Below are 23,952 nucleotides of genomic sequence, written 5' to 3'. Positions count from 1 at the left end.
GAGGGGGAAAATTACACATTGTGCTGTTCAGGAGAGGTATGGAACTTTAAGACTGTTTCTCAAATAAAGGGCCACATCACAGAAATAACATTTATCTGTCAAACTTCTAACCCCCTTTGTGGCTTCAGGAGTTCTCTTTGGTAATTCTGCTGACCGTGCAACCCATTAATCACAGCTGCAATACATCTTGCTTACAGAACATCAATATTTACCCATGTCTCCTGCTGAGCCTTTTGGTCCAGGGAATCCTACAGCTCCTCTACCCAGGCCTGGAGAACCTTCTTCACCCTTTGTACCTGGGAGACCTGCAGGTCCTTTCAGTCCAGGTTCACTCAGACCTAAATAAACACGGTTAACAAAGATAAGAGAGCCTATTCAAACTGCCTAATAGCAGTTAAATTATTACACAAAGTAAGTGGTAATAAGAAATGAGCCATTTACTACTGTCTCTGCTGTTTTCAGTAGAGCAACTGAAAGAGAAGTGGTGCCTCACGTGCTACTCTGGTTGTGCAGAGTGAATTTATACAATCTGTGAGATGCTGAGAGAGAAGCACATGACTGTTCTGGTCTTCCCACAAGCTCTTGCACAAGAAAGGGAAAACCACAGTCCTGTGACAGGATTTGCCTGCCAGCCTGTATGGGGTGTCTCCCAAGAGGACACAACGTAGGCTCAAGCTTTTGGTCTTTAAATAACCTCGTGGACTTCGTGCTCCAAAACAGAGAGCTCAGTTTGCACAGGCTGCTGCAGAAGGCACACAGGCACAAGCAGGGCAGGGCAGAGGCTCCCAGGAAAAGCTGCAGGGAGATGTTCAGCATGTTACCCTGAGTAAACACTAAGCAGCTCCCTCAGGAGAATTGTGGAGGGATTATGCTGTAAATGAAATACGCTGTAAATCATTACCTTTTGATAGAGAATATTTTAAACAAAGAAAACACAGGTTATCATTTGAGTTTCACACATGAAGACTGTCCATTTTCATGCACAAAACAGCTGCCCCAAATTGTAAGTGATACTTTACAAGATATAAAAGGAGACTTGTAACTAAACAAGTCTTTTTGGTAAGGTCTTTCTCCACTTCTTTACATTTAGTGAAACGCTGTTTGCAAAATAGAACCATATTCTATTTCATATGATCAAAAATAAGAAAAAAAATCCAGCAAAAGCTTCCTAAAAGCAGAATCTGGAATATAATCAAAGCAATCAGCTTCTGATTTTACTGATGCCTTCCTTGAGCTCTATATAATGGAGGGCTCTGAAAAGCAATACAGAAACATTTCAACACTAAGCCCAACTCAAAGCAAGCATTCAGTGCTCCCCTGCTCAAATCAAACATCCATTAGAAATGGAAGAGTTTTATGATTTCACTCCATCAGTTTTCCAGCAGTGACACAGTCCTTCAGGAATTCAAGGAGAACCATCACCAGAAAAGTCTCCTCAGCTCCACAGGCTGCATCCTGTTCTTACTGGCATAGAAGAATTTGTTCATGCACATTCAGTATCCCGAGGTCTTTTTTTCAGGTCATAATTAAATCCAGAACTGGGTGAAATAGGGGAATTTTGTGGGAAACACTGCTCTCATGATGGAGCAGTGCATGCATTTACCCAGATATGACACTTCCACTATGCATTTCCTTTACCTGGTGTTCCAGGAGACCCTTTTGTGCCTTTCAAGCCATTCAGACCATTTAAACCTGGAAATCCATGGAACCCTGAGGAGACAATGGGAACACGTAAGTGAACAATTACCAAACAATCTAGTTAGATGGAAATGCATATGATGCTCCATGGAGAATACAATGCCTAAGGAAACCTGACATACAGGGGAACATAGGATGCAAAGTTTTCCTTCACACAAGCCCCCTTCATGGAAACTCTTCCCACTGCTCTCACCAATTTTACTCTCAGTGAACACCCATCAGTGATTCAGATCAAGCAAGAGCCCCTCCCTCTCCAACCACTCCTCTGCTCATTTCTAGCAGCTGGTGCCTGCACAGCACTGCCAAGAGCAGAGCTGATTTCCCACGCACAGCTGGCCCACACACCAGTGCTGCCTGCCTGCTGCGAGAAACTTGGCCAAAACATTGGTTTTCTGACCCAACTTCTCCCACCATCTGCAGGCTCCAGATATACCTTTAGGTCCTGCTGCTCCACGAGCTCCAGGGAATCCAACGGATCCTGGCTGTCCTGGAGGTCCTGGTGGCCCAGGGACTCCTCTTGGCCCAGCATTTCCAGGGATTCCTAAAAGCAAGCAGAAAAGTATTTCTGTACTATACATCACACCCAGGTTGAAACAGCTCCATCTTACAGCTTCTGTTCCTGCACTTGACTCCTAAGATGGATGAATAAACTACTATTTAAATAAAGCAAAACCAGATCCAAATCTTTCCTCACTATCATTACTAGCATTACACTTATTATATTTGATGGCTCTTTATTTTAATCATAGCAACGACATTCTTTATCATCCATTAAGTGACACGCTGAAACAGTTCACATACCACACAACTAAACTGTTTTTCAAACAAAATACTTCAATAACAACTTCCACTGTTGCCCAACCTTTAACCTTGATAACTATTTGGGAATCTACCTGCTAGTTACCCCACAATCCAAAGAAACCTGTAGCTGTCCTTCGGGGTAGGTTTGGCTCTAGAGAGGGAGCAAACAGAAGTATTGAGATGAAAGAGCTGTGAAGAAGCTGCTACTGCTTCTATCTAATGGAGGTCTTTCCTATTTGTTAATGGAATTCCTTTAGGTTTCAATCGTGCAGGATTCACTATATTTGACTGACAGAACAAGGTGACACCTTACACTAATGTCAAAGAAAATTCCCACCTTCTTGCCAACCTTCTTGTTTAAGCCTCAGCTAAGACAGACCAAACAGGGCTAAGGAAACATCAAGGTGAGGTTGTTCCAGTCACACCATGAGCTGCAGAACTGAAGAGGCCTAGTCCAGTACCTGCTGGCCCTTCTTGGCCAAGATCTCCTGGGCTGCCTTTGGGTCCATTCACCCCAGTGTTTCCTGGGTAGCCTGGTTCACCCTTGAGTCCTTCTCTCCCTCTCTCTCCTGAAAAGATAAAATCATACGGCACAAGTCAGACTGGAGGAAGGTGTGAAGAGGGTGAGAAATGTGATATGTTGAGGTTGCAGCACTTGTGTCTGCTTAGCCATGGTCTGGGCCCTGGGCTGGACTGCCAGGATGCCAAATATCAGCACAAGTTCACAAGTTCCTCCTCAAGAAGTGAAGTGGACTCAGCATTAGAATTGGGCTGGTCTCAGACATGTTCATTATCATCCAGATTTGTGGCCCACCTGGATTCCAGACTCCTCAAATCTCACTTCCAGGAGAGGGCTAAAGTATTTAAATTCATAGATTACAAAAATACCCAAATTTGGCAATGCCATCTTGTTTAGTCTCTAGAATTTTGCTCTTCAAGTGAGCAATCTAGGGCTATTTTACCTGGGAACCCTGGGTCCCCTCGCTCTCCTTTTGCTCCAGCAATGCCAGGAACACCAACAGACTCTCCCTGGTCACCTGGAAAAGAAAGGGAAGACCATTCTGTAAGTGATTATGGACAGAGGTTTCCAGAGCTCCTCAATGACCTTGTTTATGAAAATAAACCTTGCTAAACTTCAAATTCATGGAGCAAACAAAGACAACAGCAAGTGATGCACCTGAGTCTGAAAACACTTATAACCAGCAATGGATGCAGATCCACTCATGCAAATGCATTAGACAGACATTTACAGGTAATTCCACAACATCCTGCACTTCACACTTTTGATGTGAGGAAATGAGAGAAAAGGTGCCTCTTGCACTGTCCAACAATGTTCACACGGTGCTGTGGCCAAACTTTCAGTGGAATATAAAGTATTTAGGCTTAGGATGGGTCTTGTCTGAATGAAGCCCCTTACAAGGGGACATGTACTTTTGAGCCAGTCACTGGAGAGCAATGGACACTTCCAGAACACTGCTCATTCCTTTAAGTCATTAGTGTTATGACTGTGTATCCTGAAAGACCATGTACACTGTGAAAGATTTCTTACCCTTTGGACCAGGGAGGCCAATAGGTCCTGGGAATCCAAGTATTCCCGTGATGCCATCTGAACCCTGAAAAAAAACAACCCAACCAAAATGAGCCTTTGCTTTTTTATTATTGCTGTCCCAAATCTGGGTTATGTGGGATAACAGAACACAAATGTGTAGGAAGAAATACTACATTTGTAGTAATAATTAATAGTAATAATTAAATGACACCACTAAAGTGTCATTTAACAGTATGAGCCAAACAAAAACAATCTGGAAGTTTTGTAAGGAAAAATCCTGCCAGCTTCTGCTGCTTTGCTACAGAAGCACCAATTAGAACAGAGGATTCTGCTAAGAGCATCAGAGAAGATGAAGATACTTAAGAAGGTATTTACCCTCTCTCCTGGCATTCCTGGAAATCCCATGATACCATGTGCACCCTTCTGCCCTGGCAGCCCAGGTTGTCCAGGTGGGCCAGGGAAGCCTGGATCACCATGAAGACCTCTCTCTTTGCTTGCTGACCCAACTGGACCAGGGAGACCAGGCTGCCCACGGCTTCCTGGGATTCCTTTATCACCTGGGTTATACAGAAGAGTGTAATTTCAGTTAATAATACAGGAGAGCTGGCATTAGATCTGCAGAACAGAGCTTCAAAGGAAGACTGTTTTCTCAAAATTCAGAATTGCCATATGCAAATCTTGCTGAATGGGAATGGCAGAACAGAAAACAGTAATATTGCAGGCACCGTCAGAAGGACAGACCGTGCTGAACAACTGATACCAGCAACTAACTGCAATGTTGTGAAATACCTCTAGGTCCAGGGAATCCTCCAAGTCCAGCTAATCCAGGATCTCCTTTGTCTCCTTTGATTTGCAACGCTTGTTCTGAAGGCCCAAGAACAGGAAGACCTGGTGGACCTATATCACCTCTGTCACCTGAAGAAATAAGGAGTCAGGAAATCTTGCAAAATAACCGAGCACTAGAATAGCACTAGAAGCCCACAGACAAAAACAGAACTTCCATGTCTCCTGATATGAATTCATCAGTAAGTGCTCAGCATCTTTGTCAAACAGGCCAAAGCAATTCACAAGGAAGAAAAGAGCTAGAAACAAGATACCAGATACAGATGTCTCAGAACAGCCTCCCAAGTCCCTCTGCTGCACATCCAGAAAAACCATTTCAGCTGTTTCTCACCTTTTTGACCTTGAAGTCCCACAACTCCAGGGCTTCCTTTTCCTCCAGCTATGCCAGGAGCTCCTTTAAACCCATTCACTCCAGGGACACCAGGCAGGCCTGGCATGCCAGGAAAACCAAGGAGGCCAGAAGAACCTTTCTCACCTGTATGGAAATATTGAGAAATAGAAAGAGAACATTAGTCTCTCCTGGTACACTGCAAACCCACCTAGGTGGCAGGTAAAGGCTGTCTAGGTCTGGCCAGGCACCCAAATCTGAGTAGTCAAACTTCATGGCACAAGCACAGCACTGCCACTTCTTTCCCAGATCTCCATCCATGATGTTTTCTCCAAGTAACCAGCTACTGTGTTGCTGCTTAATGACCACACAGACTGTAAAGTTTAACTTCCCATTTGATTTGTGCTTTATTCTTTCCTTTTTTTCTATAAATTTCATTCACTATTCATAATTTCTTCATCTTTCTTGCCTTTCTATCTTGATTTACACAATCCTTTGTCCACAAGACCTTTAAGACAGATTTCTTTATGACCATTATTTGATGATTAAATCCATAATTCATAACTCAGCAGCAAAACAAATGCAGTCCAACACTAGTTGGGAATTCATTCTCTTCTGACAAGTTGTGCCTGAAATCACTATTAACAAGGTTATTTTTTGTGGGCACAGTAATCTCAAGACTGAAACACATACCTTTAGGCCCAGAGAAACCCGGATGTCCATCTTGACCAAAAGGTCCAGGTGGCCCCACGAATCCTCTTTCCCCAGGAGATCCTGGAGCACCATCAAGACCTGGGAAGCCTTTCATACCAGCAGGGCCTTGTGGACCTACATCCCCCGTCACGCCTTTGACTCCAGGAAGCCCTGAATCAACACAAGAAAGAACTCAATAGAGTATATGGCACAAACACCAGGACAATTTGTGGCAGCTTCCCAAGCTCTTTAAACACAGCATTGTTTTTAATGACAAATGGACCTTATGGCACATGCAGCCTACTAGAAGGTAGAAAGCTTAGAACTGCAAAAGCATTAGTCATCTAATAATAAAATACCTATGAAGAGGGTTACTGCCTACATCACTACACAACTGGCGAGAGTGAAACCCCTTATGATGTGTCCATTTTTGACCACTAACCTGTAGTGCACAGTCTTACCTTTATCATCAAGGCAGCCAAAATAGAATGGGGAGCACCATTAATGTCAGCTTCTGCCTCCTACCCCAGCCTCTGGGTGAACCAGACATCAACTGGAGAGGCTTGTTTTCACAAGTTTATTTTCCACCTTGGTAGTTACTCAAGAGCAAATTGCTCACTAAAGGAACAAGCTGATTGTGCTGTCACAAAACCAACACCATATGCACTGTTTTGCCTCTAAATGTTTCTAGCTGAAGCTTTGTAACAGTTTACAATTTTAAATAAAGGCTCAAACCACTGAAAACAGAATGCTCAGATTCAAAGGAATGAAGAGAAGGAAAAAAAAATCAGGTGGCTTCTGAAAAATGGCATTTACAGCAGTAGCACCCAGTATTCAAGCTTTGTTATACTTTGTTATAATCTTCTAAGCTACAACCCTGTATTTTTTGAAGCAGAAGATGAAAGGGCTGCCTTATTTAAGAGGACAAAGAAAACACACACACTTAAAATCTCTGCATGTTAAGGATTTCCTTATAGGCTTGTAGCTTTGTTACTGTCTGAGCATTCTCATTACAATGGTTCTTCACCCTTTGGTTTGATTAGCAATGATAAGGGGTATCACCTATGGTCAATGCAATTCTTGTAGCATTAAAAGCTGGGTTGTTAGTCCATGAGCTTTTATGCTACACTGCATTTTCTCACCTTGACAGCCTATGTGAAGAACCCATAACCAAACAGTGTGACATCAGAAATGGAGAGTTGATGATAAATGGAATAGAAACATGGTGAAGGAAAAAACCAACAAAAAATGTAAACAGAAAGAACAAGGGTACAAAAGAAATTAATGATTCAGAGAGACAACAGCTGCAAAAAAACTTGATTATTTGGAGCTTATCATCCTAGCAATGGGAGGTTTTTAAAAACAGTTGAAGAAAAGCCATATGTGGCATACAGATCATAAATGTAAAACAGTAGAGAGGCAGAAGGAATGCTAATATTAAAATTTAAAAAAAATTAAAAGCTCTATGATTTGCATCTCAAATTATGATCCTCCTTTCATTCATTTGTTGCCACCGTGCTCCAGCCCTGTCATTCTACATATCAGAACAGCACTGTTACATCCCAGAGTTATGTCCTAGACCATTATCTACCAATTCCCAGGTCTCTCTTTGCTTGGTTCTCCAGTCTGGCATATACTGTTACAAAACACTTTAGTTCTTTGCAGCTTGAGAGATACTCCTATACTCAAAAGCTGAGTTTTTTTCCCTCTCAGTAAAGGAAAATATATTTATCTCCTGCCCCAGTGAAAAGAAAGACAGAGAAGACAAGTGATTGTTCTGAGAAAGCCAATAATTTTTTGATCTAAGTTATGTTTCAAGCAACCACACACATTGGAAATTAATTGTCATGAAAATGGGAAATGAAGATTAGTCAATGATACAGCCAGCATGTAAGAGCAAAGATGTTAAAAATATCAAGACATTTAAGATGCTTTCTTCTTTCTGCTATGTTTTCTACAACATTGGGACAACATTTTTAGGCAGGAGTTGCCCAGAGTCCAAGGCAACAGCCTCAAAATCTGCACTCTGTTATCCCTAGCCAGAGGCAGGAACTCACTCCTAGCAAATGTCAAATCTCTCCCACACTTCTTCAACATTGCAGAGTTCAGCCCAGCTAGTGTCTGCACTTGAAAACATTACATACCTGGTGCTCCTGGAAGGCCAGCTGAACCCAAGGGTCCTGGTTTTCCCTTAATGCCAAAAGGACCTCCTGGCCCTGGAGGTCCCCGCAATCCAGGGACACCTGAATATCCTGGATGACCCTGTTCACCTTTAATACCCAGGAGGCCTGGTCTTCCATCTAGCCCTGGAAACAGAGAGATGTGAAGTTACAGAATAAATAAAGCAAAATTCACAATTTTAATTAAAAAGTGAGTCTCAATAAAAGCCTTTCAGTTGCATTAGATTCTAAGAGAAAACCAGCAAATTACCATCTGTGTGCAGCTCTGAGGAGCTGCAGTGCCTTAAGGAGATTGGAAAAGGTCTTTGAAAGACAAACAGTTTGATGTTTCCAGATACAAGAAGTATCAGTGCTCACCTTTTGGTCCTGGAAATCCAATATCACCTGTCAGCCCTTTATCACCTGGGAGTCCAGGTCGGCCACGCTCTCCCAGGGCTCCACTCTCAGCACCAAACACATCTCCAGGAGCTCCTTTTATTCCAGCTAAGCCTGAACCACCCATTTTCCCAGGCAAACCATCTGTTCCATCCAGTCCTGGAAGTCCTTGTGACCCTTGGTCTCCTCGAGGTCCAGGGAAACCTTCAAGAGAAAACCAGTAAAAGACACTCAGCAGAAGCACAGAATAGCTGCTTCCATTACCATCTCGAACAAAACCAACAATTTAAAAACTTCCACACAAGAAAAAGTTGCTTGAAAAGTTGCAGAATGTTTCAGTACCGAATTAGAAATGGTAACTGGTGATGGAAAGTCACCCCAGTAAATTCCCTCTTACCAGGTTCCCCTTGCAAGCCCATTATTCCTGGAGACCCTGGCTGTCCTTTAGATCCATGTAGTCCAGGTTGGCCTGGAATGCCAGAAAAGCCTTTGCTGCCTTTGGGACCTAAGGGTAAAAATATATTAATTAATAATACTAACAAATGAATAATGGAAGACAAAAACAACAGCACAAGAAAACAGGTTCAGATCTTTTCTGCAAAGCTGATGCTGGATACCCTTGCTGGATACACAATTTAAGCTAAACAAAGTCTCAAAGCTATGGCTGTTCATGAGCTACATAAACACAGAAGCAGAGGGTTTGTGTTCAGAGGCTACTTGAAAGGGAAAAAAATGGTGCAGTTATGATACTCCATGAGATCTAAGCCTAGTTACTTGGGAGAGAAAAAAGACATTGTTCTGCCAGTTAATGCTCTGGAAAAACTACCACTTGGAGGAGGATTAATTAGGAAGCATTATCTTTCTTGAGGAATAAGTGCTTCTTGGTAGTCAGCCAGTGCATTACATCAGTTGTCTCCCTACCTGGCAGTCCTGGAAAGCCGGGAGTCCCTGGGGGCCCATATGCTCCAGGAACTATGCAGGGCAAGGTGATACCTAAAATAAAGGAACATTGAGTCTGCACAAAGTCCCTTTCAGGGAGGAACATTTAATATCCAGATGCTTTTTACAGGACACATCACAAGTGGCTGTGAGTGAACTTCTCTGAGACGTTTCCTCTTCACATATTGTACAATAAAGAATGACATTTTCCAAAAAGCAAGCATTTGGGGTACAACTGACCTGGAAAGGGTAGTTGTAATTAATACTGTTCTATTCACCTCACATGGCCTTAAGAACTGTCTTGTGCAAGTTTTTCAAAGACACTTCTGTAAAATAGCACACTCTGTATTTTACATTATTAACCAGCAGTAGAATACTTGAACAATGGATATTTCATGTGAGGGTCACTGAAATGTAAATAGGACTGTTTCCTCGTGTGTTTTGCAAAATTATGTATGCAAGTCTTACTGCAAAAATTATATAAGCAAAACTTTACCTTCCCCAACTTAATACTCTACTTTATCACAGTTTACACAATAATATCTGAATATCAAGGAAATTAAACAATTATGAAATCATCGTGTCAGGCATAAAAGTGAAATATGGGCAATTCCAACATTTTTGGGTAATCTCATAATACCAATCTAGCTTTTTATAAAACACTGAGTTAGACTTCCAAAGCAAGACAGTTTCACCCTGTTTTACAGCATGTGACATGAACTTGAGCAAAATTTCTCAGTGGTGTCTTTGACATGGTAACTTCAGTAGGTCACAGACACTCTCCACATTTTTGTGATCAGGCCTTTCAGTCTGGACAGTATAAGAAATTTCTTCCATCCACCCACATTTCTTCAATATTAGATGAAATTTCCTACATCAAAGGCTCTTTTAATGTATGTAAATTATTTCCTAGTATGGAGGGAATGATGCATTCACAAGTTTTCTTACACATCTCTATGGAGGTGCAAACTGAAGTGGCTAATGACTTATTCACACTTTCCCACATATTTTGACTATAGATACTCTTCTACAAAGGACTGCTCATTGTTCCCAAAGCTTTGATGTAGCATTCATAATAAGCTGACTTCTGATGTGCTCCACAGAATATCTGGAGTTCACATCATGCACAGAGCATTGTACTTTTACTTATCTCACAGTGCAATTTTAATTTAGCAGATTCTGTAAGAGACAATTTACTGAACAAAGATGTAAGCATTCACAGCTATGAATTAGTAAAGCTTTTAGCATTTAGCATGTGACTTGAATTGGAAAAAAAGCTTATGCAGACTGTTCCTGGGGGACATTAATGCTAGCTGTCTCCTCACCCCATAACAACAACCCAGCATGACACTGGTGTGAGGTAATATGGCATCCGGCATAGCCGGCAGCCTTCCCAGCACTATTCTGGCCTGGCTCTCACCTCCCTCTGGGTTTGAGAGTCCTCCGCCAACTCCTCACACTGCACTGGTCTTACCATCAAGTTTCTGAACTCAGAACATCAGTTTATCAGTCCAGAAACCCATGCTACAATATACAAACCTATGCAAACCAATATACAAACCTACGCCTGCAAATACATTACTGATTCTGCATTATTGATACTGAAAGAATTACAAACCCAGAAGCCCAAATACACACAGAATGAAAAACACACTGAAAATCAGCAGTGACAAAGAAAAAATACTGCTTGTCTTTATTTATATTTAAATGGTTGACATGGAATCGAGACACTGAGACTAGTTCTCTGCAGTCATTTTGTTATGAAAGCATTTTCCATAAATGTTTAGATGTAACTCAATTTGAGAATGAGCATGAAACATCATATATGAAGCATTATCAAACCCATATTTACTTACTTTATCACTTGTCATTATGGTATCCTTTAGGTACATACAGTGGCACACCAACTAAGCCAACCTATAGTACCTGAGGAAGCAAACACAGCCCAGAGCTGGTTGCACCAATCAAAACTGAACTCCCTACCTGACTGTCATGACAATCTCTTATTCACCAACACCTGTTCATTCATACAATGTATCACAAATTGTTATTTTAAAAAAATCTGGAGCTCTTATTTCAATAGCAGTAATAGTTCTGAAAACTGATTAAGACATCTTAGATATCAGTGAGTTACTTTTTTTATCTGGACAATGAAGTAGGCTGTGCTTTTTTAAAAACCTCATATTATTATTCTTCCGAACTACCTTTGGTGTAAAATGATTCTCCAGCAACAGTCAGTGAGTAGGTCCACCTAACACTCTTAGTATTTGAGCACTGCTTGAGTATTTGTTGCTTATTATCTGTGTCCTCCTGAACATGACAACTTGAGAAAGCTGTGACTGCTGTGTGAGGTTGGTGAGCCCACGAACCAGTTTCAATTAATTTAAAGAGCAATCTTTAGCCTAATACAATCTTCTAGCCTGGCTACAAGCACAGCAGTAAGTCAACTGCCATTTGACTTGCAGCTTTGCACCTTTGCATGATAAGGGCAGACCCAGCAACACCTACCTGGAGGGCCTGGAAGACCTGCTTGTCCTGGAAACCCATCCACTCCTGGGTCACCTGGCGGTCCACGAACTCCACTAGGACCCGGATATCCAACACCAGGAGAACCTATTTCTCCACGATGGCCCTTGGAGCCAGGTAATCCTGGCAGTCCTTTTTCACCTGGGAAACCTAGCCCACCATCACCCTGTTCACAGCAAAGACAATTACAGCTGAAAATCAAAGATATATCATTTTTAAAAGTGCATAGGAGTTTCATTGTGCAAGGTTCAGATGAGCCTTGAAAAGTATATAGAAATGATTGTAAATTATCTATCTTTATTTTAAAATGCAGGAAAAATCAGTGACTATTCAAAAGAATATTTTATGTTCTATTTGCCAAAATGCAAATATCACATATTCTGAAAGACATTTATTTTCTTTTTAATTAAAATTTTCTGGTGCGATTTTTCTATTTTGAGATTTCTCTTGTAATTATGCCCCCAGTGTCTTTCATCTTTTAGGACACAATATAGAACAGAATTAGGGTCTATCCCACTACTGAAGTTTTTCTTTTGACTGGGTAGCCAGAGGTATAAGGATTGGCAATTATTAATCCTGACAAAGACAAATTTGTGCTCCAGGATGTTGAGCTTTTTATGTATTTGGAGATTTACCACAGGGCTAATCATGACCAGTTAGCTAGGCCTGGCCACTGTCTCTGCTCCTTATTCCAGTTTTGAAGCACTGCTGCTAAATTAATTTGGACTTACTGGAGGGCCTGGTGGGCCTGGCAAGCCTGGAAGTCCATCCCTACCAGGAGTTCCCGGGATGCCTGAAGGTCCTCTGGGTGCTGTCGCACCGCGGTCCCCACGAGCACCTTTGGCTGTTGCATAGGATGGTTCCCCTTTTTCTCCCTTGGGGCCTGGAAGACCTTGCTGACCAGCTGAAGCCTACACACCAAAAGATAAAAAACCCCCAGGAATATGAACATGCAGAGAAAAGGTTTTGCTTCTTAAAAATGTCATATGAGGAAAGGACACAATGACTGGAACTGGAAAGAGTCTCCAAAGGGTTTCCTATTGTATACATTGCACTGGGAAAAAAATAAAAGAGAGGTTTGATTATTTTCAACTGTTTCTACTGTCACTACAGCTTTACATGGCAAGACAAACCCTGGTATACAGCACTAGAGAGACAGCAGTCCTGTATGGCATCTGGGATCATTATATCACTCATGATATAACAGGACCCAAGTACTGAATCTTCTTCCCTATTCCTTGGTGTGCTGCATTTACTGACACTGATAAAGATACTCTGAAGCTGAAAGACTGGTATCTTTATGGACTACAATTTTCAAAAGTAAATACTTACAATGAGCAATGCTCAGCACTTTGGAAAATCCTGTCTGTTATGGTTGCTGTTTCATAAAAAACCCAGCTCAACTCTCACTACTGTAATTAGCATCCAGCAGTCAGGAGGCAGACTGCATCTGTGGTGCACAGTTTTTACAGCTATGAGCAATGATGTGGAAAGATCTCACCGTTTGATTTTTCAGATCTTCTCTCCATGCACATGTACATCTGCTTCCCCAGCCAGCCCTCACTTAGGAAGAGCCCTGGGTCTAATCCATGTATGGCTACATCCAAGAAGTCCTGGGGTGAATAACTGCTACTGTTTTTCTCTTGACTGATGAACGTGCAGTTCTCAGAACTTAAGAACCATTTCTTCTCCCATTTTTTATAGGCGATGCTGTCTCTACTTTCAGTTTCTTTTCACAGATCAGTTTCTAGGTTGCTCTTTTTTTTAAATCCAAACAAATAGAAGACATTATGGAAAAAAATAAAAATGTGTTCTGCTTTCACTACATTCAACACCAGCAATTGCACATGGGCACTTTTTCTCCCTTAATTCATGACAACCAACATAAACTCTTCCTGCCTTACCGGAGGGCCTCGCAGTCCTGGTGCACCCACAGTGCCTGGGTCTCCACCAATGCCCTTAGCACCAGGCACACCAGGGCTTCCCGATGGACCTGGTGGACCTGAGATGCCTTTTAGACCAGCTCTTGTAACTCCTCCATCACAAGCACAATCACCTGCCTCTCCTGGAAAATACAGTCAACACTCCAAACTCAGTTTCATTTGGATAAAGACCCTTTTCAGTTGCAAGAGCTTCAAAAGGAGTATTTGATTCCATTAAGACAAAGCCATTCTCATATGATTTGATTTTATGCTTCCTCTGCTCAGGTGATGAGAGTGCCAAGCAAGTGGAGCTCAGGTTTTCTCCAGCTGAATTTCTGTGCAATGCCCCTCACCAAATTACCATGTGCAGCATAAACCTCAGCACTTCTAGACCTCTTCCCAAAGGTTTAAACCTTCCTAAACAGATGGGTTTAGGAGAGATTTAGGGAAGTCTTGTTGGTTTTTTTAGAGATAGTTATTATGCCAGAGAAAGCAACTCCATACTCCCACTCACAGTAGGTTACAATGACTCTCATCTGAATCTTTATATTTCCCTGAACTGTAATGGGCCATGGATCCAAACAATCACCAAGCACAGTGGTGTCTGCATTATAATGGTTTTTGCTGCTGATTCTGTCAAACACTAAGATGCAAATTCTCACAAATTTTAGCACAGAAGAGAATAAAATTGAGTTTCTCTGTCATTTACAGCCTGCATTGCCAAAAGCAATGAACAAGATTTTATTTCTAGGTTTCACTGCATCTTATGGCTTTAAAGCATAACTTACTTAGCTAATTTTCTGGGTATGAGATATTTGGCTGACCAGAGCAGGAAGTAAAAATAGGATTTTACTAGCAGTGCTGGGCACAACTGTCTAAATTGTAAAGGCTGTTGGCTCCTTTAACCCAGCTCAACCTCCTGTGATTTGTCATAAAGACACATCTCATCCCTTAGAATATTAACCACATGTAAATGCATTTCTGAGGCCCAGTGACAGCTGAAAGGGTGTCCCAAAACAAGAGTCATTTACCTTTGTAGCCCTTTGGACCCAAAGCTCCTGGAAGCCCTCTTTGTCCAGGCTCCCCTGGGGCCCCAATCCTTCCACTCAGGATCATGTCTGGGGAGAATGAAGGGCCTATATGCAGAAAGAAGGCAAGAAAAAGCCATGAAAAGGCTAATTTCCAGCTCATTACTGACTTATAATGTCACTTTTGCAGCTGACAGAAATGGCACTGGATGAAACCACAACTGTGGAAGTTACACAAGGAGGTGGAACTTAGTTGGTATCATGGGTTGCAGTCCTCTGCCACGTTTGCTTCCAGCTCCTCACACGGAAAACCAAAAGCTCTCACAACGAGGATGAAACAGAGTTTTATTCCTCTGCTTTGCCCCTGCACCTTTTGGCACCTTAGTTGGCTAAAGAACTCACCAAACTGTGAACAAAGAAGGGCAAATGACTTCTCATTCAGTGGCTGCAGCTCAGGAAAGACACTAAATGGCAAAAAGGTTAAGGGGACTTGTCCTGTCCCTCACTTCATGACTGCAGGATTATTTTCTACATCTGTTTATATGCTGAATAGAATGAAACACAAGCTGACGGAAACAGCAGTGGAAAGTGATCTAACATAATCTAAAACTACACTGTCTGAAAACCCTTCCCCTCAGTGACAACAGTAAGACCAAGTGCTGACCAGCACCGTCTGATGTGCCATGGAAACAAACTGCAACCATCAGCTAAACACAGCTACAAGAGCTTTACAGACTCTGCAGAAAAGTGAGCCAGATTTGACTAGCAAACAGTTATTGATAAGAGACCACTTATTTCTTCTGCACAGAAAACCATTTCATCAGATCATGCTCACTGGCTCCATCACTGGAGTGTGTCCTGTTTTGAAAGGTTGGCTCTCAAAAATAAAACAGGCTGTTTGAATGCAGCTTATGGCAGAATGGTAAAACACAAAGTTTTGTAAAATCAACCCTTTTCATGTAATACTCAATTTCTGAGGAAAATAAAACAATGCACAATTAATTAATCAGGTCATCTATACAAATGAACATGTAAAAATAAAATCACACTTCATTAGATCTGAGAACTGTCTCTTCAGGTATCCTATCTGACCCCTGGTACCCAAAATACCTACTCACAAGACAGACATTTATCTCAGGTGTTCATAAGGTCATGGTCTATTCTTTACCTAAGCTAATAAGAGACTAGCCTAGAACTTCAAAGTGTCATAAATTGTGTTTACATAACCTTATGCTTCAGTCTCTCAGGCTACCACTCTTAACAATAATTAGCTCTATTTTCTTACTTCATAGGAGTGGCTCCTGATATATTTACGTTTGTGGGTTACAATCACAAAGAGGTGTCAGTCAAATATTTAAGATTTACTAAATACATAAATGTGTCCTGTTTCACTCTGAATCCAATACAAAAACAGATGTAAAAAATATACATACGTGGTGGACCAGGCAATCCTGGTGCTCCTGGCAGACCCGGTAAACCACCTCTGCCAGGAGGGCCTGGTAATCCAATTGTTGCTCTTCCTGGTTCTCCCACTTCACCCTTCACACCTGGAATACCTGGAGACCCTCCAGGGCCCATTCCATCTAGATAATAATGACACAATGAGCAGCTCTCCAGCAGAAAACACATTCTAGTATTTTTAATGCTATGAAAATTACTGTTGTGCCCTGAACTACAACCATGTTAGCACAGAACAATTTGTAATTGTACACAAAGGAAAAAGTACTGATTGGAGGCACCAACTGGCTTAAATTTACACACTTCTTTGGTCATCCAAAAAGCTTCACAGCACTGCATTTAAGTCCCACTAATCAATTACACAAATAACTATGTAAGACAGAGAGTTTTATTTTTTGATTTCCTTTCAATGAGACAATTTCCTTAGTAGTTCCTGGATCATTGCAGGCCAGATGACATTCAAGCGAAAAAGATCTCTTTTGAGTGAGATCTTTGATGGGGCAAATGGGTTGCACCAGCCATGGGCTTATCTAGACAATCTGTTAGCTCTTTACTGCAAATATGAAAAGTCATTAAAAAAATTTCAGAAGCATTCACTAGGATTTAAAATGTAGGAAGGGTTCTGCCAACCAACTCAGACAAAATGGAAATCAAACAACAGCCTCCTGTGCACACTGCTACACCAAATAGTCGCACATGAACACTTACCTGGGCTGTCATAACTGTGGCACTAACTCTGCTCCCATCCAAATCAACACAAGTGGCTTCCCTGTGTGACATCCCTGCCTCCTATTTCTCATACAGCAGTCTGCAAATCAGTCAGCTGAAGGAGCAGGGACAGGCTTGCTCCAATACCTTCACCATCTCCAGGCCGCTACTCAAATAATTCCCAGCAAAAAACACAGCAAACAGCTTGTAAGGGCACTGTAAGCAGCTGCTTTACCTATCTCCAGGCCTGGAAACCCTGGAGCTCCTGGAAGGCCTGGTAAACCACTGATCCCTTCATCTCCTGGAGGACCAGGTATTCCCGGGTTTCCGGGGTCACCTGGTGCACCTGTTAGACAAAGAGGAAAACAAGGAAGAAAATCTCAGAATTTTTGCCAAAAAACTCTTCAGTCAATTCCTGTAGTGGCCACTGATCTCATGGATAGCAAAGGCTGCCAAGCTGTTAGCAGGAAGCCTGTTAGTCAAAGTTAATAATAATGGGAAAAAATCCTCCTGAGCTGTTATAGAGGTTGTTTCAAACTTGACTACATGTGAAGGAAGAAGAATAGGAGAGACCATACAATTTGCCCCCTTACCTTTATGGCTTCACAGACTGTTTCCATTGAGGCCTCAATCAACTGTGGTATTAATTAAGCTCATTTTCTCAACAATATTCTTACCACATTGAACAATAAATAACAGCAGAATGACATTCAGAGCCCCCATTACCAAGCAACACAAGGAAGCCACTTTTCCTTGGTACACTGAAGATGGACAGAGCAGACACAGCACAGACCCTGTGCTCACAAACAATCTGCCTCCCAGGCACGAAATTTCAACCTGCCTTGAAACAGATCATCCTGCAATGTGAGGATGAAAGGCTTTCTGTAAACTCTGAAGCTATAAACAAAGGACCAAACATATCCCTATGCCAACAATACAGAAATTAAAGGAAGAATAACAAGGGATGGGTTAGACCCAATATACAATGTGGAGAAGTGGTAAAATACAGTAAGAAAGAAACTTGGATCAGAAAAAGTACTTTAGATGAATTCCAAAACAAAATGGAAATGGGTACCTGAAATGACTACACCTTCCCTGTCAACAATGACAGGAGGGCCTGGGGGACCGATGTCACCTAATTCACCCTGCAGAGAAAACAGAGTCATGCCACACTGAGATGGGTGATGGAGAGGAGGAGTGCTTGTCAGGAAACACACTGTATTGTGGTACCAATGTCTGTGATCATTCTCTAACCATCACTCCTTGTGTTGGTGAAGAATTCACTTTGTTCCGGTATTCATAATCATCTGCTGTCCTGACTTACACCCTCCTGTCTGATGAAGCTGATGGCTGCCTCAGATAAGATGGTTGCTACTATCCAGCTATCCTCTGAAGGCATCCCACTACCTCCATAGGAAGCATGGACTTGTATATACAATGTGTGCTGGAGACCAGTTAATTTATCAGCACATTGACCAATATCAGGTAGATGATATCTGTCCACCTTGTGGTACAAGTGAGAGAGCTGCTATGAACATACTCATTTTTAAAAGCATCCATCACTGCAGCTATCTGCTGCCTTGGAATCCTGAATTTCAATAATAGGAGCTTCCATGAAAATGTATTGCTCCATAAAATCATCCAGGTAGAACAAGCAAGTTGTGACAAACTGCAGTGTCACTCCGTCCTCTCACTGATACTCCCAGAGAGTATCAGATCCTCTTTGAAATAGCAAGTGCAAAATCTGACTGCTGTCCAAATTACCATCGTATTTATCATATAAACACCATGCAGTGAGCCAAGGCAGTACACATTTGTTGCTCTTCAAGTAATATTCCTTTGTACATAAACCTCTACTACTACATCTTCCATGTGCTTTGCCCTTCTGTACTTGTATTTCATGTCTACCAACCACAGAGCGATCTTGGTGGCAGATCAGTTTTTTCACAGCAAACTACTATCCAATCATTTTCCACTCAGTTTACAGCTGTCTGACTCTTTAAATTGTGAGATACCCAGAAAATGTCTGCTATGCATTGTCTATCTCCAGTACGATGAATTGAACACATAATTTTCTACATTATCAGATCTAAGATCTCAGACAGTCTTAACAACTATCTTAACATTCACTTACTTCCACCTAATCTTGCCTCAACTGTCCAGTAAATACAGCATTGGTGAAAGGACAAAGGAGACCAGAAAGGTCTCCTTACAGTTCTAAGTCATAAAGTTGCATGACTGAACATTGAAAAAGTATTAAAATACCACAGTTCAACAACCAATCACTTTTATGCTTAACAATAAAGTAAATGAGGAACTGAAACATACTGAAAATTACAGTTATACAGAGGTAAGGAGAAGGTTTAATTAGGGCAGCAATACTTATTTATTCATACAAATATCTTTAAAAAAGCAATGCTTTAGTGAGAAGTTACCTTCATGCCTTCTACTCCATCCAGTCCTGGATAGCCTGGAACACCTGGATGACCCTACAAAATCACACAGGGAACACTGATACAGAGTGAGACAATAAGTGGCATTATCTGTTAGCTGAGACATCTCCAGTGCCTGGACTTGAATCACAAAACCAACTCATTGTCCTACCAAACATCTGAAGAGGAAATAAAGAGAAAACTGATGGCATCAATTTCTCATCATTCACAAAATATCAAAGCTCCTTCAGGCCTCCCTTGCTGTAAAGATGGTGAGAACCTATGAGCAGGCATAAGGATGTGCAAGTCAGGAGGACACCTTGGAGTTTAACTTCAGTAATTTTGAAAAGGATGAACATCAAATATAGAAGAAAGTGACTGAACATGCAGGGTTAACTAGAGAGACAGATCAAGAGATCTACAGTTTTATATGGACTTTCTACTTAGCTTCACTATTTTAATCCATCAGAGAACTTGGAGCCACTAGATAAGGAAGTCAGTAAACCTCAAGCAGTTAGATGGCTTCTGTAACTGTAAGCACAGTAAAAAATAAAAGAAATCTCACCTTTCTCCCTGGAATCCCATCAGATCCATTCAGTCCCAAAAGACCCTAGAACAGCCAAAAAAAATTAACTTTCAGAGGCTTCATCTCAGTTTCATCTTATTAAATCAGGCTCCAAATATCTCAGCACCAAAGAACGAAAAGTTAAAATTTTCAGAAGGAGAAGTTACCACTGATTTTCCTATCTCTCAAATATTAACAATCATAATGGGAAGAATTTAGCAGAATAATTGATAAAAGAAGTCTTATCTTATTGAGCCATTGTCTTTCTAATTGGCAGTTCAAGTTAATTAGGTCATGGTGTCTCAACTTCCTAGGAAGTTAGGTAGTTAGCTTCTAATTATAAAGCCATAAATGTTAATGCAGTCAAGACTTTCTATCTGACAATTTATTCTGCATATGCAGAACAGAATGCCTTGGTCTTCCTGTTGTCTATAAGCACATGTCTGCAGGGTCATGGTGGTTTGAAGAACCTATGGCTGGCGTGTGCCTGAGCATTCTGGTAAATTCTACATTCACTGACCAGACAGACCAACATCTGTTGCCAGCTTGCCCCATTTTTTACCCAAATATCTATCTGTGTTCTCTCATGGCTGATTCTGGCACTGGCTAAGAGCTCATTAAAGTACTTGCAAGGCCTCTTTATTATCTTCATTTGGACTTCTGAGAGCTTCCTTTTCTGTGAAGCTTTCAAAAAAACTGGAAAAACACTGGCCCTGCAGTATCAAGCCCTCCACTCAATACTTCTGTATGACTTTCTTGGGCTACCTTGTCTGTGTACATCTTCATCTCACCTTTAATCTGAGGCTTTATTGAGATAAGACTATCTACTGGTTCTCTTGTTGTATGGTGCTGGCTACTATGGGACTCAGTCCTATGTCTGAGACACCTACATGCTTTGGGAATGCTTCTGTTCATGAAAGGCCCACTTCATGTGTTTAAAAACAGGCATTTAAGGAGCTTGTGAAGTTACCTACCCTGCCACCTGGTAAGCCAGGCACACCTTTTTCTCCTTTTTCTCCAACACCTCCAAATCCCTGAGGAAAAATATCAACATTAAATCTGTGTTCTGTTTGGAACTGAACAGCACAGCCCTAAGTAAAGTGAGCACAAACCAATTTATTAATATAAACAGTGCAACAGAGAGATAAAGGGAACTGACTGTTTCTGCTGGGACTATTTTGCCTCAGGAAGAAAACCTCTATCAACCAGACTTGGCAGGATGTGCAGTACAGTACCTTCTTCACTCCCCAAGACTTTCATCCATTTACACCATGGTACATATTTCAGTTGCAAATGCAAGGGGCAGCAAAGACCTGCCAATGCTACTCTGTATTCCATTCTACATTTAAAAATTATTTGAAATCTCATTTCTTAACACTGGCAGCTCAAGGGAATGTTCAGAGCATGTTTTTCACTTCTAAAGCCTCAGAAAGACACAAAGCTAGCATTTTCACGCTCAGCATTTGGAAATGTTTGCTGGCTTTCCCAGTCAGCAAGAAGTATCAAATCCAGAGACAGAACACCAGGATTTAATTTCAGCAAAAGTTACAGTAGTTAAGCAATTTTCAGGCTTCAGTCTTAAAATATCTTATGGTTGAGGTTAAGTTTGCACATATGTTCAGCTTCACCAGCTTCAATGGGTCTCTTGTGATGCATAAGGCTAAACATGCACATAATGGAGTATGTCCAAAGAGGTTAATAACAAATTGTACTTCATGTACAGGTTTTTCTTGCACGTATTTTTACTAAGAACAGCTGTACATTGAAGAAACTGGCAAACAATTTATCTTATTAGTCAGAAGTTTCTCAAAATATTTATTCCCTAAACTTAGCGAAACAACCTCTGTTTACAAAAGATTATAAGCTGGGAAATAGTTCTCTGGAATCCATGGATAAATTGTTGCTCTTGATTCCTATAGAGAAGATGCTTAACATTGCTGAGTTTATGAGCACTAATGTTAAACAGCCCATTTTAACTGGGTATATATAGACAGACAAAAAGATCTGCATGTGCTTTACAACTTTAAAGTAAAATAACAAAAGATGTGTTTAGACATAATTAAAGGGGAAAAAAAAGAATTTTTAAAGACGTCTGTGGGCCATCAAGGAACACTGCCATCAAGTGGCCATGTCCCAGGTACAGCTACGTGCAGGTTTCCTCTGAAATGTTGGCTGCCTTCTAAGTGGATGGTAGGACAGCATTGTCTTCCTTGTATCTACAGCACAAAAAACTATCAGATTAGAGTTTACACTCTGCAAAAGGTCTTGTGGACATTCTCATCAGATTTTCAAAGTTCCCTGGTACCTTAGAAACTCCTGTGGAGATCTTGTGAGCTATTCAGAGAGTGTGGAACCATCTAACTCATAGTAGGCAAATATTAAAAACACTTCTCTGTCCTTACCGGAATGCCAGGCAATCCTTTGTCTCCAGGTAATCCTTGAGGGCCCGGCTCACCCTGACAAGGGGGAAGAGATAAGCACAATAAATCACTGTGCCTGTGAAAGCAAGACTTTCCCCAATCCAGCCCTCATGCTCCTGACACCTAAAGCAAGGCCTTGTAAATTGTTTATCAGCAAATACGCTGGATTTGTGTCACCATGTACCAGACAAAGTGTCTCTCAGCAGATAGACAGGTCCCAGATTAATTCAATATGCCTAATTTTAATGTGTGTAGAGAATTTTTAACAAGATCCATACAGCTTTTATAAAAACACTGATGACCTCAATATGTATCTCAGCAAATTCCAGACTAACAAAATAAAGGTGAGAAATCTGATTGTTTCAGAGTAGTGTGCACCACAGCAAGAGCTGGAGCTTTTATTTATTTTTCTAAATTGACTGGAGTTTTTCGCTTCAGTTGACACAATTTCACAAATCCAACAAAACCATACTACAGTTCATTTATTTTTAGGATTAATGATGAAAACCTCAAATAGCTTTCAGATTTCTCCTTCTGAGAGGTGTGCATTCTGTAGCGGCCCACAATGCTCTGAGCTAAGAATATTTTTATTCAATAGCCATTTGACAGAACAAACTAGTACAGAAATTCTTTTGATTTGGAAATGAAGGAGTTCTCACTGTCCAGTAATTTTGTTAATTCTTGAGTGAAGGAACATGGGGAGGGAGATGGTCTGTAGAACTGCATTTACAGACCTTTTCTCCTTGCTTTCCTTTTGGAAATCCCATGAATTCCAATATTCCAGTGGATGGTGGGGGACCTGGAGGACCAGGCAGCCCTACATCGCCCTGTTGACAAAAGAGAAAGATATTAGGATATGCAGAACATGTTTAATTTTCTATGGAAGTGACCTACAAATCAGAAGAAAAACAATACTAATTATATCTCATGAATCTAAATCTGTGTGCCTGAATGCTGGCACAGGAGTTTGGTCATGGAAGTCAGAAGTTCAGAAGGAAAATTAAGATGACCAAAATGCATTTGTTTCCAAAGACTTGTGGGCATAAAAACATGGCAAGGGAAAAAAAAAAAAAGAAAAGGTTCAGCACTTAAATCAACAGGAAAACATTCCAGAAAAACTTTGGGGAGGAATATCAAAGAAAAGAAGGGAAGGAACTATTAGATATGTAGAATGCCAAGAATTAATTTTAACAGCAACAGAACCAAGTCTCAAATTGAGAACTTTAAGAAGCCCCATTATGCCAGTGTAAATTCTCATACAGAATGCAGGACATCCATTTAGGGTACTGAGACAATACGTTGGTTGACCCAAAGAATATCATGAAAGCTAAAAAGAATGAAGTCAGTGGAATAATTCAAAACGAGATGAGGGTTAAAAGCAACTGAAAGAAGGAGATTGAAAAGATGTCTAAGGACCTCATGTCTTGATAACCACAAAAATACTCAATATTTTCCCCTTTCCTCTTCTTCACCCAGAGAAAGCTCCT

General features: G+C 41.1%; 1 protein-coding gene across 2 annotated transcripts in view; it reads right to left on the bottom strand.

The window, feature by feature from the left end:
• COL4A6 (collagen type IV alpha 6 chain) overlaps positions 1–23,952 on the bottom strand; it is a 115,501-nt gene that overhangs the window by 7,118 nt on the left and 84,431 nt on the right. The window contains exons 12-38 of one of the 2 annotated variants that reach the window (XM_027687042.1): positions 23,200–23,292; positions 22,448–22,501; positions 21,020–21,079; positions 20,046–20,090; positions 19,484–19,537; positions 18,124–18,193; positions 17,284–17,394; positions 16,316–16,465; positions 14,886–14,990; positions 13,837–13,997; positions 12,664–12,843; positions 11,915–12,098; positions 9,389–9,460; positions 8,865–8,972; positions 8,450–8,671; positions 8,057–8,218; positions 7,055–7,063; positions 5,913–6,083; positions 5,223–5,366; positions 4,838–4,963; positions 4,424–4,605; positions 4,049–4,112; positions 3,462–3,536; positions 2,961–3,068; positions 2,132–2,239; positions 1,639–1,710; positions 213–338 (exon numbers count right to left, since the gene is read on the bottom strand). In XM_027687042.1, the coding sequence (XP_027542843.1) occupies positions 213–338; positions 1,639–1,710; positions 2,132–2,239; positions 2,961–3,068; positions 3,462–3,536; positions 4,049–4,112; positions 4,424–4,605; positions 4,838–4,963; positions 5,223–5,366; positions 5,913–6,083; positions 7,055–7,063; positions 8,057–8,218; positions 8,450–8,671; positions 8,865–8,972; positions 9,389–9,460; positions 11,915–12,098; positions 12,664–12,843; positions 13,837–13,997; positions 14,886–14,990; positions 16,316–16,465; positions 17,284–17,394; positions 18,124–18,193; positions 19,484–19,537; positions 20,046–20,090; positions 21,020–21,079; positions 22,448–22,501; positions 23,200–23,292 (3,016 nt within the window). The remainder of the gene's footprint in view (positions 1–212; positions 339–1,638; positions 1,711–2,131; positions 2,240–2,960; positions 3,069–3,461; positions 3,537–4,048; positions 4,113–4,423; positions 4,606–4,837; positions 4,964–5,222; positions 5,367–5,912; positions 6,084–7,054; positions 7,064–8,056; positions 8,219–8,449; positions 8,672–8,864; positions 8,973–9,388; positions 9,461–11,914; positions 12,099–12,663; positions 12,844–13,836; positions 13,998–14,885; positions 14,991–16,315; positions 16,466–17,283; positions 17,395–18,123; positions 18,194–19,483; positions 19,538–20,045; positions 20,091–21,019; positions 21,080–22,447; positions 22,502–23,199; positions 23,293–23,952) is intronic. The other variant, XM_027687041.1, reaches the window with a different exon arrangement.

The sequence above is a fragment of the Neopelma chrysocephalum genome, unplaced genomic scaffold, assembly GCF_003984885.1.
Source record: "Neopelma chrysocephalum unplaced genomic scaffold, ASM398488v2 Primary Assembly neopelma1_73, whole genome shotgun sequence".
In the NCBI taxonomy this organism is placed as follows: domain Eukaryota; kingdom Metazoa; phylum Chordata; class Aves; order Passeriformes; family Pipridae; genus Neopelma; species Neopelma chrysocephalum.
The sequence above is the reverse complement of the archived record's forward strand: the minus strand, read 5'-3'. Positions and strand labels throughout refer to the sequence as shown.